Below are 17,889 nucleotides of genomic sequence, written 5' to 3'. Positions count from 1 at the left end.
CTCGAGACATTGCAAGTGCTCATGGGAAACAGAGTCTTTATCCTGGAAAAACAGAAGCTTTTTCATATAATCCTCACAGGCCCTTTTAAGCAATACAAAACCATAATTTATAAATCAATATAGTAATTTGTCTTTTGTTTATTATGTTTTTTCATTCGTGTCAGTAAGAGTAGCTTTAATAAAAAATTACAAACATGTTTTTGTTTTTCTTAAACCTGCAAGGCACAAACTCTTTGATAGTTGAAAAATCACCCCAATAGATGAGTGGTTACAAGCCCAAATTCTAAGAATCATTGTTTTAGTTTAATTCATTCTGATGTATATGTCTATGAATAGTTAATACAAAAAAAGAAATCCATCAAACTAATGTTGAGTCATCGGAAAAATTTCATTACCTGGTGAATTTAAAGCGTAAAGAAGCAGAACTCAGAAGTAGCCTGAGCTTCTTCTTTACCGCTGGTATTTAAAGTAATCTGGATATGAAAATACAAAGTAGATGTTCTTCTAGTCAAATGACCACCTGTAAAACACTAACAGACACATCCACCTATACTGCTGCTTATCTGAGATAACACAGTATAAATGGTCTTTATGTCACCAGAGTGTTGGGGGAGGTACAACAGTAGTGTATGTCCAGTTTATCTGTTCCACCTGTGATTCAAGTCTGCCTGTTTACAAGCAATAAAACAGCAAAGAAGAAGGGAGCCATTGTCAGCTGCTGTAAAACAACAAACCCATAAAAAGAAATTCAGTCTTAACTAGCTGAAGGTAGAAGTGACAGATAACAGATGAGAGGTCAATAGCCTTGTATACTCGTGTTGTCAGTTCGGATGCACTGTTCCTGTTCTGCACTTTCAGTCTCTGCAGAGGCGCTGCTGCTTAACAAAGCAGAAATGACAGAGTGAAAACTTACTGACCCAGAAACTCAGATCTATAGGTGGACACAGTCTGTAACATCCTGTCTGTCCCTGCAGAGAGAAAAAAAAGGAATCGTCATGATCAACTTCTACAATGACTATGTGACCTGCAGTCCGACCGCCAAGCTCTCAGATGTTGCCGGTAAACACCTGACATAACCATGGCATCTAATAAAACCTGATTATATAATAATATAACATTTTATTATTCTGTCCATGTCTATCCTTTTTGCTCACGTTTACTGCTTTCATCACAGATCACTTTGACCATATAAAGAAAGTGGGTGGGGCAGAGATCATTGGCTTTGGTGGAGATTATGACGGGGTAACAAGGTAAAAAAAAATAAAAAAATAAAAAAAAAACCCATCCAATTCATGATTAATAATACTGAAATAATGAAAGTTAAGTTTGTCATTCTAAGAAGTGACATGACGTGGTGTGCCCTGAATGTTCACCTACAGGTTACCTCAGGGTCTGGAGGACGTGTCCAAGGTGCCAATGGTGGTGGCTGAGCTGCTGAGGAGAAACTGGACGGATGTCGAGGTGAAAGCTGCTCTGGGAAACAACCTGCTGCGGGTCTTGAAAGCGACTGAGGCGGTGAGAAATACACATACTTTTACACACAACCTTGAGTGCTCAGTTTTGCTTTGCAATCCTGGGAAGTAACACGTGAACGATTACAGGTGCTCCTCAGATTTTTTTGCTAATTTTTTTTTAAAACTTAAAATACTTAAAACTATGTGAGAAGTTTTTAGTTGGTTATAAAGTTGATATTGAAACATCTGCATGTAACAAACAAGCAATTATTAATTAAGATTAATTGTGTTTTTTAATGCTTGAAACCTCTTCCATGGAAGGTGTCTGAGGAAATAGCACCAAACTGTCATTTACTCATTAAATTTCCACAGTGAATTTTTTTATTCTTTATTTGGCTGCTAGAAGGAAGCAGAATAAGATTTTGTGCCCCCTTCCCAAATACAGGGCAAAAATCAGGAATAGCTTTGTCCACAGGGGGCGCCAAATTTTAATCACACCTAAAGTTTTTCTCCGGGGCTTTAATGTAAAAAAAAAGATTCAATGCACCAGGTTTTTTATTATTGTATAATTGTGATAAAGTTAAAAAAGGATTTTTGAAGAGATAACTGCACTAAAAAATCTAAACACACATAATTCACTGATGAATTGGTTAACCTGTTGTAAATAACATGGAATAACTCCTTCTCTTCTAAGTGAAGGATCCTGATTCACTCCATGCATTCAGAGCCCGTGCAGCAGTGTGAAGTAAAAGTGGACTATAATTCTAGTAATCAGTCAAAAGCATCAACAATTATGAACGGTGTCAATTCTAATCACACTGGATCTATTTTTGTTCAAGCTGCTGTGGGAGCAGGTGGACCCTGAGAGTGAGAAAAGACACACCTGTCACAGTGCTTCTCTGTCTGCAAGCTGACATTTTTGTGTGTCTGTGTGTCTGTGTGTGTGTCAGGTGCGTGATCGTCTGAAGGGCGCCAAGCCAGATGATATTCCAATCCCATACGAGCAGGTGGAGGAGAACACGTGCAGGACGAGCCATGGATACCAAATCTCAGGAGCTGTGCGTCCTCTAAGTGCGGTGGCTCTCATGGTCACACTGGTTCTCCAAGTCGTAATCACATTAACAGCTTAATCTGTTCATTACTGATTTGAATGGTTGTGTGTATGTATGTAATGAGATTATCCAGGAATTATCACCAAATCTGAAATCCTCTGTTCTTTAGTTTCCCTTCAGACAGGAACATCAAAGGTGTCTTATCAAGTTTTAAAGCTTCTCAGGGTTGATGACACTGTTATCATAACCTCACAATGATTATCATGTCAGACCACGTTGGGTTTATTGAATCATTGGACTGTTTGATCTCCACAAAAGACAGAAAGGAAAAAGCTTCTCTTGGCACTTTAGAATGAAACAACACTTTAACAATGTAAAGCTTACACCTTACAACCTGAATGAACAAACACACACGAACACAAATATTCTTTGACATCAGTATACTGAATTTTCACAGAAAACAGTACAGTACATGTTTTTTAAGACAATGGCTCCATCTAGTGTTATGTGACAGTAAACGATGGGAAATGGTTTTAAAACTTGGCTCCAACTGTGCTGATTTGCATGCTTTGAATTTCACTCACAGATTAGCCACTCCCCTTATTTGACAGGAAAATGTCAATTTATTTTGTTCAGTAAACTCACTCTGTAACAAAGTGTTTGACTGGCTAAAATATCTTCTCTTTGTTTGCCCTCTCAGTGTAAATTTATTAACTGGCTGTAATAAAAGATATGGCGACAGGTGGCTGATTACTCAATGTGATTTTTCTCTCCCTACAGCAACACAGACACGACAGCATAGAGGAGTTCAACTTTTCAAAAACACTTCACATGTTGTAAGACAGAGCTGCTTCCTAAATGCTTATCATAAAATAAAAGGCACAAAAAAAGCTCTTCAGTTAGGTTTAGCTCACTTAAATACTGAGAGACTGAGGCAGTTCTCTTTTTTTCCCCATCATTTAAAGTAATGAGCCAGTGTCAGTGTTTTCTGTGCTTGCATATTCTTGGCATACTGTCAGCTCTGTAAACAGAAAGCTTCATACAGTATTTCTTTTTGCCTTTTTTTGTATCTGAATACTAAGATTCAACATTTATATTTCAAGCCAGGGAGATTTCAGTCTTCATATTCAATGACCAGTGCATCATTTGGCGCCCTCTAGTGTGCAAGAAAGTATAACACAAGGCTAGACAAAAGTGTGAGCCAGTCTTGCGTGCCATCCTGCTCCTAGGGACACTCTCCACACTAGGACACTGCTGCTGAATCAGACAGACTTAATGAAAAGTGCATGAGTCACTAATAAATGGACAAAGGCCTGCTGCTCACATGACTAGAAGCAGCAGCTCTGCTCCACTGGTGAAACTCCCACAGAGGAGCAGTGAGACTGTTTCTGGCTCATGGTGGAAAAAGTGTGATTACAAGGTCACTTATGACAAAAATCCGACGTATAATTTAATCACATATTTCAAAGGGACTTTTGTGGCTCTCACAGTGGTTTCGGCTAAGGAGACTTCAGATAAGGAAGGCTCTTGTTTTCAGTGCGTTATCTGAATTCACATGAGAAAAATACCACAGCACAGTAACAGCTCAAGTGTCAAAATATCAAGAAGACACAGTTTGTGGCTGAAAGTAACAGATTTCAAGTCTTTACTGTAAATGTTGTAACCAGGCTCATACCAGTTCCTCTGCTGAGTTGTAAAAAAGCAAAGTGAAGGATGATGGTAGAGGGTCTGTACTGTAGAGGAGGGTTAATCCAAGTCTGTATAAAAGAGGACAGGAAGGATGAACAGCTAGGATATGACCTCTCTCAGCGTGTCATTCTCCTGTCCCTGTGTATCACTGTCTGACAGCAGAGGAGACTGTGCAGGCACAGCTATCCTATAGGGTAAATTATCTTTGGTCAACATCTTCCTGGTGGCAGAGACCAGGCGGGAGTAGTTATCCGGGTTGTACTCCGACAGAGGAGGTCGAGTGCACAGTAATGGCAAGTTGTCCCTGTCGGGCCGGGACAGGAAGAGAGGAGGCCGCCGCTGGCTCTCACCATCCTTCAGAGAGTCTGGGAGCTGCTTGCGTTTGCTTTCAGGTAAGAGCATGATGCAGAGAACGGACAGGACTGCAAAGGAGGCGAAGATGACGTGGTGGAGGAAGTAGCCGCCATTGTTTTGGAGCTCCATTAAGGAGGAGGCGGCCATGCCAACACAGCCTGCTGCCAGCACCAGACCGAGGCATCCACCTCTGACAGGAGGGCAGGAAAGAGAGAGGAAGCTTTGATGAGAAGAAAATACTTTATGCATCTTCTTTTTGCTCTTTGTCTGAATTATTTTGATGTTTCAGCTTCCTGACCTAAATAATACTCATAAACAGAACTTCTCGTCTAGTCTTGTCACTTTGGTAGCTTTGTAACTTACCGAACCACGGTCGGCATCACCTCAGAGGCAAAGAACACGCTGAGCATGGCGAGGGCTTGAGAAAACAGGAGACCAACAACAGAGAGCACCAACACCAGTCCTCCACGCAGGTCTGATTTATGAAAGGAGCAGTAAATTAACTTTCTAGGGAGTAAGATAACTGCAGCACCTCTTACAGCTGAAACTATCACCATCCTGGAGCACATAGGCAACACTTCTCTTCTGTGTGACTGTAGCAGTATACTCTGGGTAAAAAAAAGGTTTTAAAAAAAACTTTGGCTTCAGAAACCAGCCACACAAGTTAAACACTTGGGTCAGTATCAAAAGTTTTTTCCAGAGGATGTATTATGATAAAATAAAATGTGTATTTGTGTCTCCATCTGAGGAGGAATGTCATGTTGCTCATCACAGCGATGGAGCTTAAAGTTATAAGCTGCTAATCAGGAATTCATTTTCACAGGTTAAGTTGATCAGTTTCTGTATGTTTCAGTACCAATAATTGACTTTCTCTCGGTCATAAAAATGTAATCTTCCTTGCCACGGTGCCATTTATTGGCACCGTGGATTAATCTGTGCCCCGATGTTATCAAAGTGATATAATGTGGTAAAATGTGGTATGACTTACACTGAGTGAGAGCAAGCAGCAGCAGTGACGACAGCCCAGTGATGATGGCGGAGAGCAGCAGCATACCTCGCCGACCAAAATGATTGACAGACACGCAGATGAAGACGCAGGCCAGCGCTCCAGTGACCACCCGGAGGAAGTAGCTGAAGTAAAAGTTTGTGGAGTAACTGTGCAGATTTCTTGTAAAACAGTATTGAATACCTGTACCAATGAACCTGGGGGAGAAAGCAGACAGTTGACTGTATACATGTATAAATACCAAACACTCTAAAAAATCCCGAACATTGGTTTAATGTCTGTTTCTAGGGGAAAAGCTCCCTTTTCACCAGAAGAATAAAAACTCACAGTGTGAAGCTGAGGATTAGACAGTTCTTCCAGATAACACGAGTCCGACGCAGCTCCAAAACTGAGAAGTACATTGGCTGACAGTCCTCTCCGTATGCAGAGTCAATCTCTGTGAACACACAGGGAAATTAAAGAAAGGGTAAGAAATTGTGTAGCTTTTAATTTATCAGCAGAGGAGTTTGTATGAGTGTACAAATCTTACTTTAAACCACAAGACAAGATACGGCTCCAAAACAGTCAAAGTAAAGTAAAGTTGTATTAAAGGCTCTTCAATTTAGTCTGAGTCATCCCAAACCCACAGCAAAACTTAAATTTAAAATATTATCTTTCCTGCCCTCCAGAGGTTTAAATTTTCACTCATGTATGATGAAAAAACAGCTGTACGACAGGGCCCTGTCACATCGCTGTTTGGACTGGTCTTTGGTTCGACAAAGGAGGCTCTAACCACACCGGTCAGTGACAGAGGAGGCTGTGTTGGTGTTACTCTTTAAAGTGTTTGCTTGTAAAACTCTCTAACAATGGATGCTTATTCTCTCCTCTGTTCTTATCACTGGCTTTTTGCAAATGTGAACATGTATCCATGTAAAGTTTGAAAGGTAGTGATAAGAAGAGAGGAGAGTAAAGGAATCCATTGTTAAAACATTTTGCATGCAAATTCTCCTGTACTGGAGTGCATGAAAACTTCAGAAAACCTGAAAGAAGAAGGCAGCTTGGATCATTTTTTTCATATCTAAATACTTTCTAATTAAATGTTTCTAGGGTGAGTGTGCAGTAAAGTGTTTGTAGAACTTCTTTGCATGTGTGTGTTTACCTGACAGGAGGGTTTCACCAGGGTAGATTTCATCTCGAAGACAAACACCGTTCCTGGTGGAGAATTCCTGTAGACTCCTCTTCACCTGCGGGATCTGAACCGTTGCCAGCAGCCAGCGAGGAGACTCCGGAAACACTGACGCACAGCTGAAAGAAAACAACCATGTTATCATATCTTGTAGAGATACAGAGCTCAAACATTCCTACATTCTTTGTAACGTCAGCCCAGAGAGGGGGAGAAGATGAGCACAGGCACAAACTGTTTATAGCCGTCTTCTTCAGGAAAAAATGAAGAGGAAAGGGTTGTTTTTAAAACACTGTGTTGAGTTTATAGAGTTGGTAACACTTCACTACAGGGATCAAATGCAAGATAAGAGACGCCTGTTTTTTTCAGAAGATTACTTCTACTTCCTGTTGCTTCAAAATGTTTGCTTTCAAAAACAGAATTCTAATGGTGTTGATTATAACAGTTCAAGTAATTATGTGTCAATAAAAATGTGGGAAGATGTGAATACAATAGCTGCTAAAGAATGTGATACACCTTGCCTTTCATGCCTCAGCTAGTGCACATTAAGTAGTCCACATATATGCTCTTCCTATTTCCATCTGACTTACCACCAATAGGAAAGCAGCAGGAGCAGAGGCAAAGTGGCTACAGCTTGGAGAACTGGCCAATCACGGCACAGCACAGCGATGCCCGGCAACAGCAGCTCCGCAAACACGGCAAAGAAGCCGCTGATCATAGCAACCATGAGTCGATGAGGAGGGTCGCACAGCTCCAACCCTGAGAGAACGATGGGAACACAGAGAGAGAAGAAACAGACAGCATGAACACAAGGCCAAAGCAAAACCAATACATCAAACCAAAACAAATCCATTTCCTGTCAGGACATGAACCTCTTTACACACAAAGCTACTGTGAAGGTATGGTCGACCACATGTTTGTGTTGGATGAATCGGATGTCATGTCAACACAGGTCACAACCCTGGAACAATTTGATACATAAAATAACATTCAGATTAAAGGTCTGGAAATAAACCTCCTGTAATAATCCCATCAGACAGATATATTCCATTCATGTGTGTAACTTTGTTTTCATAGCTTAGAGTACATGTTTTACCAAACCCCGGCTACAGTAACTGTTGACATCTTCAGTTCACATCTGAAGCACATTTCATTTCATAATAACACATCCTCTGGAAAAGTTTGGGATACTGACCCAAGTGTTTAACTTTTGTGGCTGATGTCTGAAGCCAAAGTGTTTTAAAAAACTTATTTTTACCCAGAGTCTACTGCTACAGTCACAGGCCTATCAGAGGAGAAATGTTGCCTATGTGCTCCAGTAATTCATGCTTCTCCAGCAAAAGCCACAGGGTATCTCTTAAAAGCCATCAAATTGTTCTTTATTATTACAACTTCTTTCCGTGATATATTACAGTTTTGCTGATCTTTGGAAAATTAATAAAACACAAGGCTTAAAAGACTTATATAAATCTACTCTGGGATAAAGTCCTCTCAACCTCATGTTCTGATGTGAACTCGTCTGGGAGAGTGACCAGCTGTGTGAGCTTCTCCTGAACTTTGACCTCTTTCCTCCATGAGCTCTCCCTGAGAGGAAGGAGGGGGGAGAGGGACAATGAGGAGCTCACTTCCTGCTTATTTCCCTGCCTTGAGTTCTGTCCTGCTATTGTTTTCTCTTCTCTGAGGAGGAGCAGTGTTGGCAGGACATCACTGAGAATCATTTCTCCTGGGCCCTCGTCCCACCCAGCTCAAACCTAGCAAAACAAAATCTGGACTCAATTTTGTCCTGACCTCGCAGGAATTTACCTCATCCCATCTCCCCCAACACAGGAATGTGTAATGTTTCTAAACATGAGTACACTCCTGTGCTGCGTCACTCCTCTTTAGGACAGTTCTAGAAAACAAACATGCGGTATCGGTCAAACTATGTATCCCTACCAGTCAGAGACATCTCATCAGAGAGACATTCACAGAAGGAGAAGGAGGGCCAAGATTGAGCTCTGGCAGTGGAGTTATAAATATGAGACCCCCTACAGGAGGACCGCTCAGAGGTAGGAGGAAAGAAAAACCAACCAGCTGCCTGCTGTCAGTCAGAGCTTAGCCCTGCGTAGCTTTACAAGTCTGTCAAACACATTCCTGAAGTATTGATACAAGTTCAGGTTCTCATATTTCTTAGGCAGTAGTTCAAGCACATGGACCAATGTTGATCCAATAACTTATTTACAAACTAGAAAATCACTCAGAGAGCGCAGACCTCTGCCAAGCATATTGTGATTGTCACGCAACACTTAAGTCCTACTTTAATGTCATACTCCCTTTCAGCAGACTGTCTGCAACAATTTGGTGTTAGTTGCAGGGTTGTATGATAGTTTTTTTCCTGACAGTTTTGAAAATTATGACGACCCAGTACATATTTTATATTCCAGATCTTAATATCCAGCATATTGCCAGGATCTGGATTGTGCTTTTACATCTGTCAGAAATTATGGTGACTTTGTCTTGTATTCTTTTGTAAAGCAATCCGACCATTTATAGTGGAGTTATATACACATATGGGGAAAACGGCCCTATCTTACAATGATAAAGAATCCTTTAAAAACATCCTGGATCTATACAGTCATCCAGATCACCTCCAAAACTTAATCATGTCTTTCTCATCCCATTTTGAACATTTCCTGAAAATCTGATCAAGATCCATTCATCACTTTTTGAGTTATGCTGTTCACAAACAGACAAACTCTCCTAAAAACATAACCTCTTGAAGGAGGTAATAAACTAAAGATCTACTGTTAACTCCAATTCCATACAACTTGCATCAGTAGCAAGGTCGACTAGTCCTGCACAGGATGCAATCTGCTCTAAAAAGCTCCAGGGATGCAGAGGACACAATGCAGCATGTAATCCAGTGTTTCCTGTATTTCTTTTCTAAAACTACTTTACCATGTGCACCACGAGGTCAGATCCTGTTTGCAGTTCTTATTGCTCCAGTCATTATCACAACACCATGAGACTGTTTGACCTAGCAGTTACTAGACACACCCGTTGTTCTCCTGTTGTACTTCCAGCAGCTGCTTAAGTGCTCGAATAGTGTGCACTTTTGTTTGCACCAGTGATCAGAGAAGTCACATAATCAGCAAGGACTGAAATGTCAAAGAATCAGAGATAACACACATCAAAATGACTCAACAAGGGTTTCCTTTGTGTAATTACATTATATAGAAAAAAAGCTTTATCTCTGTGAGTGTGAATAACACACCTGATTCATTTATTTGTGCTAACATCAACACCTGACCGCTAAATATTCACATTTCTACAACTTGTACTTAAAAGTGCTAAGAGTTTGAGTTAACTTTTGAGTGTTACAAATAGTCCTCTGCTGATGGGACAAGTTTACATCTTCTGTTAATCAAACTGAATTTCTCTTTGTTAACCACTGAGTCAATAGGAGCTGTGGCTGTTGTGGATTCAAAGGTCAGGAGTCAGTCTAGAGACAACAGATGGTTCAAAATGTTCAAATGTTGACTGCACACAATGAAGGAAAATATGGGAAGGAAGAGATAAGATAAAAGCATTGACAGCTGCTTCTTCCGAAAAGTCTTTCTTTTCCCCTGACAACCATGGTCTTTAGAAATTTCAACCAACAGGCCCGAAGGTGGATTTCTCCGCTCAGAGGTTGTGTGTTTTATCAACGGTAGCTTTTTCTGTGAATGCCGTGAATGTTTTTGATATCTAAGTTTAGATACCAAAAAGCATTCTAATCTCACTCTTAGATTTAATCTAAAAAATGTTATTAATTCACCATTAACAATATCAATGACAGACAGATCAATCTGTCAAAGCTGGAAAAAATATAAGTGTTCAACAAGGACATAAAATCTAATAACAGATATGCTCCAAAATATTATGAGGAAAAATTTTTCTGAGATACATTTTCTTTGATTAGTGTTTAAACTGTCAGCCATCTGTATTAAAGTTACCATATGTGATATCACCTGTTCAAGTTTTATGAAAAAGAAAAATATTTACAGGAAAAGATGGTGAGACAGGCTGGGTTTATGTTTAGCTTTTGGAAGGACATGGCATAAGTTTTCATTTAGGCTTTGTATTCAGTAAAAATCCTGAAATCTAAATCAGTTTTTGTTTGTTTTCACTGAGAATAACAATTCAACAGTGATTTTTGAGTGTGCAGGTCCTGCCAGTCTACTTGAACACTAACTCAGGAATGTATTCATGAGCAACTAGTGTGATAGCCTTTATACCAGGAAGGAGATCACAAGACCATGATTAATTATGTTTTACCTTACATAACATTGACATAACTTTGTTTTTCCTTTTTTTTTTTTTGCAAGAGAAAACATGTGTCTCAGCTATCTTTAGGTCAACCCATGGCTGGAAAGATTCCTCTCTATTGAGGCCCTTTCCCTTAATAAGTATTTACGGTAACTCTTTTTTCTTTTGATCTCTAAATTTGAGTTCTAAAATTTTGTTTTTATCTAGTGCCCAAGTTTTTTTCAGTTTGTGTAACAACATTTCTAGTGAAAACTAATAAATCAAAGAAATCACATTTGGCAAGGACATGATAGTTACATAACACACAGAGCCAGCCACTGACTCAGGCGCTACAGGCAGGAATACCACTGCTGGATGGTATAAGGAAGCTGCGTAATGGCTGAATGAGTGTGCAGTGAGCTGACTATGGCTAAGTGTCATGACTTCAACATGTGCGCAGGTTACTCACTGGCAATGTAAGAGGACACAAACACCCCAGCAAGCATGGCGCCCTGAGACAGACGCAGCAGCAGAAATGACACCGCACTGTTGGACAAACAGACGGCCACCCCTAACAGACTGGACAGACTGAGGGAGAGGAGGAAAACTCTGCGACGGCCCAACCTGAAAACAGAATGACGTGAAATCAGACCACACTGAGATCTACAAGTCACAAAACATGCACATGAGAGATCACAGAGCCCCTACGCGTCAATCACTGAGCAAATGGTTGTTTTCTGTAAGCAGTAGCATTTTTTAATTTCCTATTTTATAAATGTTACAGCATCTAATTGTGTATTATCTAAGTAGTTGTTAGCATGGGCGGTGTTATGGGTGGGCTTTACAGTCCCAGGCCCACCCACTTTCTGACAGGCCCTAAACTTTTCTTTGAAAACAATAAAAAACAGTTAAAACAAACAAACAAACAAACAAAAAAACAGTATAAATACATTTTTGTAAAATTTTGTCATTTTGTGATGATTTTGCTATTATTTAGATGCCCTGTCTTTAAAAAATGTGTGTGGCAATCTCTCAGCCTGTTGGGAAAAAAAAAGGAAAGAGAGTTTTGAAACATTCAGCTTCATGTTATGCCAGTTAAACTTGAAACTAAAACTAGTAAAACTAGAGAGTGATTTCTGGAAAGATTTTATTTTTTTATTTAATTGTGTTAAATGTTGCTGCCCTTACAGCAAGTGGAGGTGGAGCAGCCTGCTGGTGCGTTAGGGAGCAACTCTTTGGCCAGTGCTACGGAGGGCAGTTGAAGGTAGGCCTGTCTGATGCACTCAAACATTGTAAAATGCAATTAAATATTTAAAGAGAAAAAAAGGATCCAAATCTGCTTAAAACATACAAGTAGTAGTAGTAGTAGTATTAATAGTACTACATATATATCTGCATAGTAATAGTTATCTACTGACTTCTGTAATTTGAGGCCCACCCAAAATTAAAATCTTGCCTCCATCCCTGGTTGTTGGTCTCATGTTATTTCCTTGTTAACTGTTTAGCAACAATGTACCAAGTCAAATTCCTTGTATGTGTAAATTTACTTGGCATGAACTAGTTTAGTAGTACACATCATCCCCTGATTCCAGTGTTTTCCTCTTGTGCATTTCCTCTACTCCTTCTTCCTCAGTAGGGACCAACCTGTGCTTGATTTATTACAAAACCTTCCCTCCAAGCATGGTTTCCTCATCTCTTGACATGGTGAACAGACGCTGGTGTCGGTTTCAATATCCTAAACTGAGCAATGTGTGTAATTTTGTCTTCTTTACAGAGTTTATTGTTTATTTTTTATGCATTTATATTGTATACACATTCCTATTATTTTATTTAACTATTTCTGTTTTTTTGTTTTTTTTTTTAGCTTTCCACTCTTGCATTTGATGTTTATTTTTAACTCTGAGTATGTAGCTTTACGGTTTAACTGTTTGTAAATGTTTCTGAGATAATAAAAAAAATGTTGACCACATTTCAATTATACTATAAATTGTGAACTTGCTTTAATAAATATATGTAAAAAAAAAATTCTAGGCATGAATTTGATGTATACAATCAGAAAACTGTATATAATCAGAAAATTGTATACATCAAGGTCATGTTTTTAGACATTTAACTGTTTATTTTTACATTTTAAACTGTCAGACAAGTCATGAGTAATACTTACCAGTCACACAAGGTACCAAGGAAGATGTATCCCAGAATCCATCCTGTCATGAAGCAGATATGCTGCAAAGGGATTTTCCAGTAGTCATGGCACACCAAGTTCCACTGCAAAAGAAGACAAAGACTTACATTGACATAAACTAAGACCAAAAAAAAACTCAGGACTAACTTGAATAGATAAGCTGTCTACAGTGGGAGCCAGTGCCGTGTGATGAAGTTTAACATAATCCTAAATTTTCAGCTAATAAATGGAGCTGCTGTTATTCTACAGCTGCTTTCTGAACAAAAAGAATAAACAAACAACGTGTTTGTCTATTTCTGAAAACTTTATCTTTTCATCTGTGGTTTTCAGCCACAGGCCTCCTGGTTCAGGTTAAAATGTTTTCCTTGAGTCTTAGGATAGGTTCAGATTGCTCAAACAGCCGTGCAGTGTCTTTTTTAGAAAATGATACACAAACGAAAGTACACTGTGCATTTGTTGGAGCTATTTTCAGCAGCCTAGTAAACAGTTGGTGCGGGAGTGAGTATTTATGGGTGTAGGATGGTTTCTCTGAGATAAAAATAAACTACAGAGAGCATGTTCAGTGTAAAGAAGGAGCTTGGGTGGCTCATTAATGTGTGTTAGTAGCTTAGGGGTAGAGGTGCACAGCATTAAAGGAATGAGCCAGGTAGAAAAGTCAGTAAACTGACCATTCAATCCTTTGGGGTGGGATGTGTTTAGGTGGATTTCTTTACATTTATAAAAAATCTGGAATATCTTAATTTTTTAATCTTAAACCATAAACAAAAGCAATGTTTGATCCCTCCTAGATTTAATTATATCATCACAAGATGAGAGCAAAAAGCTTTGTGTTAATTTACGCTCAGAATCTGATATCCCTTCTCTGAGAGAAGTAATAGTTTTTCATTAATGTCAGCATAATCCCATTTCTGCTGTGACGCAATTTATATCATTTTAGTTCAAGATCCAGTGAGCAGAAACTCCAGGCTACAGACATGGCAAGAAACAAACTACCAACTAGTTGGCCTAAAAGAAAAATACACATAACTTACTGTATATAAAAGCTCACACTAAACTGGTTTTGTGAAAAGTATTACAGTCTAAAAATAATCCAAGGTACAGGAGCAAATTGTTTCTGACTTGCTGCATTTATCCTAATTTGACGGTGTAACATGCTGGGAATAGCAGGTCACCAGTCAAGTCTCAAACAGAGAGATTTCTGTGAGGAAGCAGGAATGCAGATTATGTCCTCTCTAACTGAGTTAAGATGCCTGCTGACAGTTTTATTACATTACAGCAAAGTAGGGCTCAAAGAAGGGCACACCAGCAGCTCTTCTCCTGGTTAGTACGAGTCACTGAATGTGTGAGGAAGTCGTCCTCCAATGCCTTCTCCCTCCCTCTTTGAGTCTTTATACAGCAAAGCAGCCACATTTTAGATCTGAGCATCTCGGTTAAACTTCCACAAAGGGAAGAACTTGAACCATGAACATACATACTTTACACAAAGATGCCAAAGACTTTTTGATTTCAGGTTTTCCTTTTTAAACTCAGGACTTCAGTTCTACATGACACCTAGAACTTCTCCAAAACCTGTACATCACACACAGTTATCACCGTTATTATAAGTGTGTATGTACTGAGACGTAGCTCAGAACATAGAGAAAATACTAATCTTAAACCAGTTGGTGAATCCAGAAGCTAATATCAGAGTTTCAGCCCCTCAGGACATCTTGTGTTCTTGAAGGTGCCTTTTTTCCCATGAGCTGTATTCATGATTTATTACCTCCGTCAAGGAGGTTATGTTTTTTGGAGCGTTTGTCTGTGAACAACATAACTCAAAAAGTAACAGACAGATCTTCATGAATTTTTTAGGAAATGTTCAAAATGGGATAAGGAAGGAGCGATTAAATATTGGTGGTGATCTGGATCTAGGATTTTTTAAGAATTCTGTATCATTGTGAGATAGGGCTGTTTTCACCATATGTGTTTATAACTCCACAATTAATGGTCGGATTGCTTTGCAAAACAATACAAGACAAGGTCACTATAATATCTGACAGATGTGAAAGTATGATCCAGATCCTGCCAATACTCTGGATACTAAGATCTTGAACATGACATATGTACTCAACACTGTCAGCTTACCTAACATCAAATTGTAGCAGACAGTCTGCTAAAAGGAAGTATAACATTAAAGAAGGACTAAAGTGTTGCATGACTGTGCGCTCTGAGTGCTTTTCTAGTTTTCTTCTGTGATTTCACCTCTTTGACGTTCTTAGCTATTTTTCTTCCTCCTTTTGAAGCATTTTGTTTTCTTGACAGTGGAGTGACTGCTGCCTCCATACACAGCTCATGGATTTTACCACTAAACAACTCTTTTCTTAAAATTTTGACAACTGCTAAACTATGAGTTAGTGCTGCTCTATTGCTGTCTGATAATGTCACATGGAACATATTAGAGAAACAACCTTCTTGGCTTTCTTCACAGATGTTAGTTGAGACTGTCACATCTGTTTTCTGTGGATAATGCTGTTATTAAGAGATTTTTGTTTGCATTACTGACTGTTACCTGATTCAGGATTTTAGCTCCTTTGGTTGAAACTTTAAAGACCTGTCAGTGTGAATGTCCTCTCCTCTCATGCCCAGCACATATCACAACTCTTAATACATTCTCTACTTCTCAGACTTCTCAATCATTTTGAACCTTATGCGACACCAGGTTTGAAACCACATTTACCAAAGAAAACCACTAAAACAAAACAGAGCAGAGCTTTGACTGTTTTTTAACAGAATGTTGTTAAAGTTATTTAACTAGCTTTAGGAACGTAAAACCAATCATTAGATCACAGAATGATATTTGTGCTTTCATTGAGGCCAATCATGAGACAAATCGTAATAATGATCCAAAGAGGAGTCTGACAAAAGTCTGGTCAAGAAAACTTGAGATTATTTGGCAAAGAGGAGGAGCACTCACAAGAAGATCCTCACCAACATCAACACTTCTCTGAGAGCAGAGAGACCAGTTCCTCTGCTGAGATTATGTAACTTTGCCAAACAAGTGTATCTGAGGGTGATGAGCATCACTGTAATCTACTCAGTTTTTCCTTTCCCCCTGTGTCCCTGGATGGCGTCATGGCCGGGGAAGCTGTTGTTGTGGAAGGAGGTGTTCAGGGTCTCAGGAAGGAACATGGAGGCCTTACACTTCCCAGCGCCAACCATCGTCATGAAAATGCTCTAAGGAGAACTTTAAGGGCAATTACACTAATGACCTTGTCCTGTTTGAAACCGCTCTCTTCAGAAACAACGAAGGCAGCCGTGAAGAGGCTGTAAACCTCATACCATCAATGCTGTTTGAACATGAGCGACTAAACACTGCATGGACACAGATATAAAATGCTCTTGGAAGGTCTGATAGTTAATATTTGCAGACTGGGATGAGCCCCTGAACAGAGGAAGTCCTATGCAACGGACTGGTGCAAAAATAAACAAGTTCCTGAGCAGCTGCACAAGAAGACATGACATCAAACTCATCACCCAGAGACAGTTTGCAACAAAGAGGCTCTAACCTCAGCTGGGTAAATCATCACAGGAGTCAAAGAGCTAATGCAGACCTTAAGTCAGTAATTCAGTTTAAATGCAGGCAAAAATATGTGTATCTTAATCATGCCGGCTACAGAGATGGACAAGTTCAGCTGTTAAACTGCCGACCCTGAGAAAGTGAGAGCCAGACAGCAGATGAGTGAGAGCAAAAGCAGCACCTAGTGAGTTTGAACTGCATTCAACATGGGCAAATATTGACAGCATGTTGTGAACAGGCCTCTTCATGGCCACACATGCTTCCAGCAGAGATAAACTGCTTTTAATGAGCGGAAACTGGAACAGTTCCAGTTCAGAATCTTGATCCTGGAGCACAGCCAACAAATTAAAAAAGTTGTCCAAGAGAAAAACAGGAAAAGTTTCTAGTTGGTGTAGAGTTAGTTACTAAATAATCCTGATTAATGGTGAGGTAAATAAAATGTGGATTCAAAGGAAAAACTTGCTGTTAAACTGGAGCTTCACTAACTGTTGTCCCATGTGGTGCTGTTTTTCCTTCCTGTTTGAAATTTGAGCTGCTCATGAACACACTTTACTTTACATTAAGAAACTGTCCATGGAGAGACCCAAACTCTAAATGATTACCTCAGTGACAAAGTTGCTCTGGAGCCCCGCTTCATGGACGTACTCCCACCCTTTGGTGCAGGACACCCTCTGTCTGGGCACATTTTCAGAGAAGTCCGTGGTGTTGGGTGGGTACTTGAACAGCTCACAGTGACTGAGTCCGGATCCATTGACCCAGGGGATGGTGAGGTTGAGGTATTTCTGAAAAGTTAAGTTACTGAGGAGGAAAGTTGAAGGCAGGAGGAGCGGGTCTGGTTTGCAGCGGTAAGAGTCCGGGATCAGTGTGTAAAACACGTCGCTGAACAGGTTCAGCATAACAGCAAAGTTTGGGAACCAGCTGAAAACCACCACAATGCGGTTGTAGCGTCCATATCCGCCGGTGTGAGGGAATATCTTCGTCTCATAATCCATTTGAAAGCGAGAGCTGGTGGTGGCAGACGAGCCCGGGACCATTGCGCGGTGAGTGCGCGCACTGCACAGCCGCGCGGCGCAGCAGCAGGTAGTGCGTGAGGAGGAGGAGGAGGAGGAGGAGGAGGAGGAGGAGGAGGAAGAGGAAGAGACGTCTGAGGTTCGGTCAAATCAGC

The 17,889-nt window shown here is 40.0% G+C and overlaps 2 protein-coding genes across 2 annotated transcripts in view; one reads left to right on the top strand and one right to left on the bottom strand.

Annotated features, from left to right (window-relative positions):
• dpep1 (dipeptidase 1) overlaps positions 1–2,813 on the top strand; it is a 69,925-nt gene extending 67,112 nt beyond the window's left edge. The window contains exons 8-11 of the mRNA XM_074666514.1: positions 975–1,059; positions 1,175–1,250; positions 1,380–1,515; positions 2,405–2,813. Coding sequence (XP_074522615.1) covers positions 975–1,059; positions 1,175–1,250; positions 1,380–1,515; positions 2,405–2,584 — 477 coding nt within the window. The 3' untranslated portion in view covers positions 2,585–2,813. The remainder of the gene's footprint in view (positions 1–974; positions 1,060–1,174; positions 1,251–1,379; positions 1,516–2,404) is intronic.
• Positions 2,814–2,912: 99 nt separating this feature from the next.
• On the bottom strand, positions 2,913–17,841 carry slc22a31 (solute carrier family 22 member 31). Its single transcript, XM_074667144.1, has 9 exons — positions 17,327–17,841; positions 13,148–13,251; positions 11,453–11,607; positions 7,308–7,476; positions 6,694–6,839; positions 5,883–5,991; positions 5,538–5,752; positions 4,913–5,024; positions 2,913–4,739 (listed from the first exon to the last, which is right to left on the bottom strand). Exons 1-9 carry the CDS (start codon positions 17,756–17,758, stop codon positions 4,295–4,297), a joined length of 1,887 nt encoding a protein of 628 aa, XP_074523245.1. The 5' UTR covers positions 17,759–17,841; the 3' UTR covers positions 2,913–4,294.
• Positions 17,842–17,889: the final 48 nt, after the last annotated feature.

This window comes from Halichoeres trimaculatus, unplaced genomic scaffold (genome assembly GCF_033239565.1).
Source record: "Halichoeres trimaculatus isolate MK-OKI-2021-1 unplaced genomic scaffold, fHalTri1.1 fHalTri1_scaffold_3, whole genome shotgun sequence".
NCBI lineage: Eukaryota > Metazoa > Chordata > Actinopteri > Labriformes > Labridae > Halichoeres > Halichoeres trimaculatus.
The sequence above is the reverse complement of the archived record's forward strand: the minus strand, read 5'-3'. Positions and strand labels throughout refer to the sequence as shown.

Excerpts from the sequence above, each read along its gene's own strand:
- slc22a31 (XM_074667144.1), bottom strand. The coding sequence starts at position 17,758 with ATGGTCCCGGGCTCGTCTGCCACCACCAGCTCTCGCTTTCAAATGGAT. Across the intron at positions 13,252-17,326 it reads AGAGCAACTTTGTCACTGAG|TGGAACTTGGTGTGCCATGA; the intron begins GTAATCATTTAG and ends CTTCTTTTGCAG. Across the intron at positions 5,992-6,693 it reads TGGTGAAACCCTCCTGTCAG|AGATTGACTCTGCATACGGA; the intron begins GTAAACACACAC and ends GTGTGTTCACAG.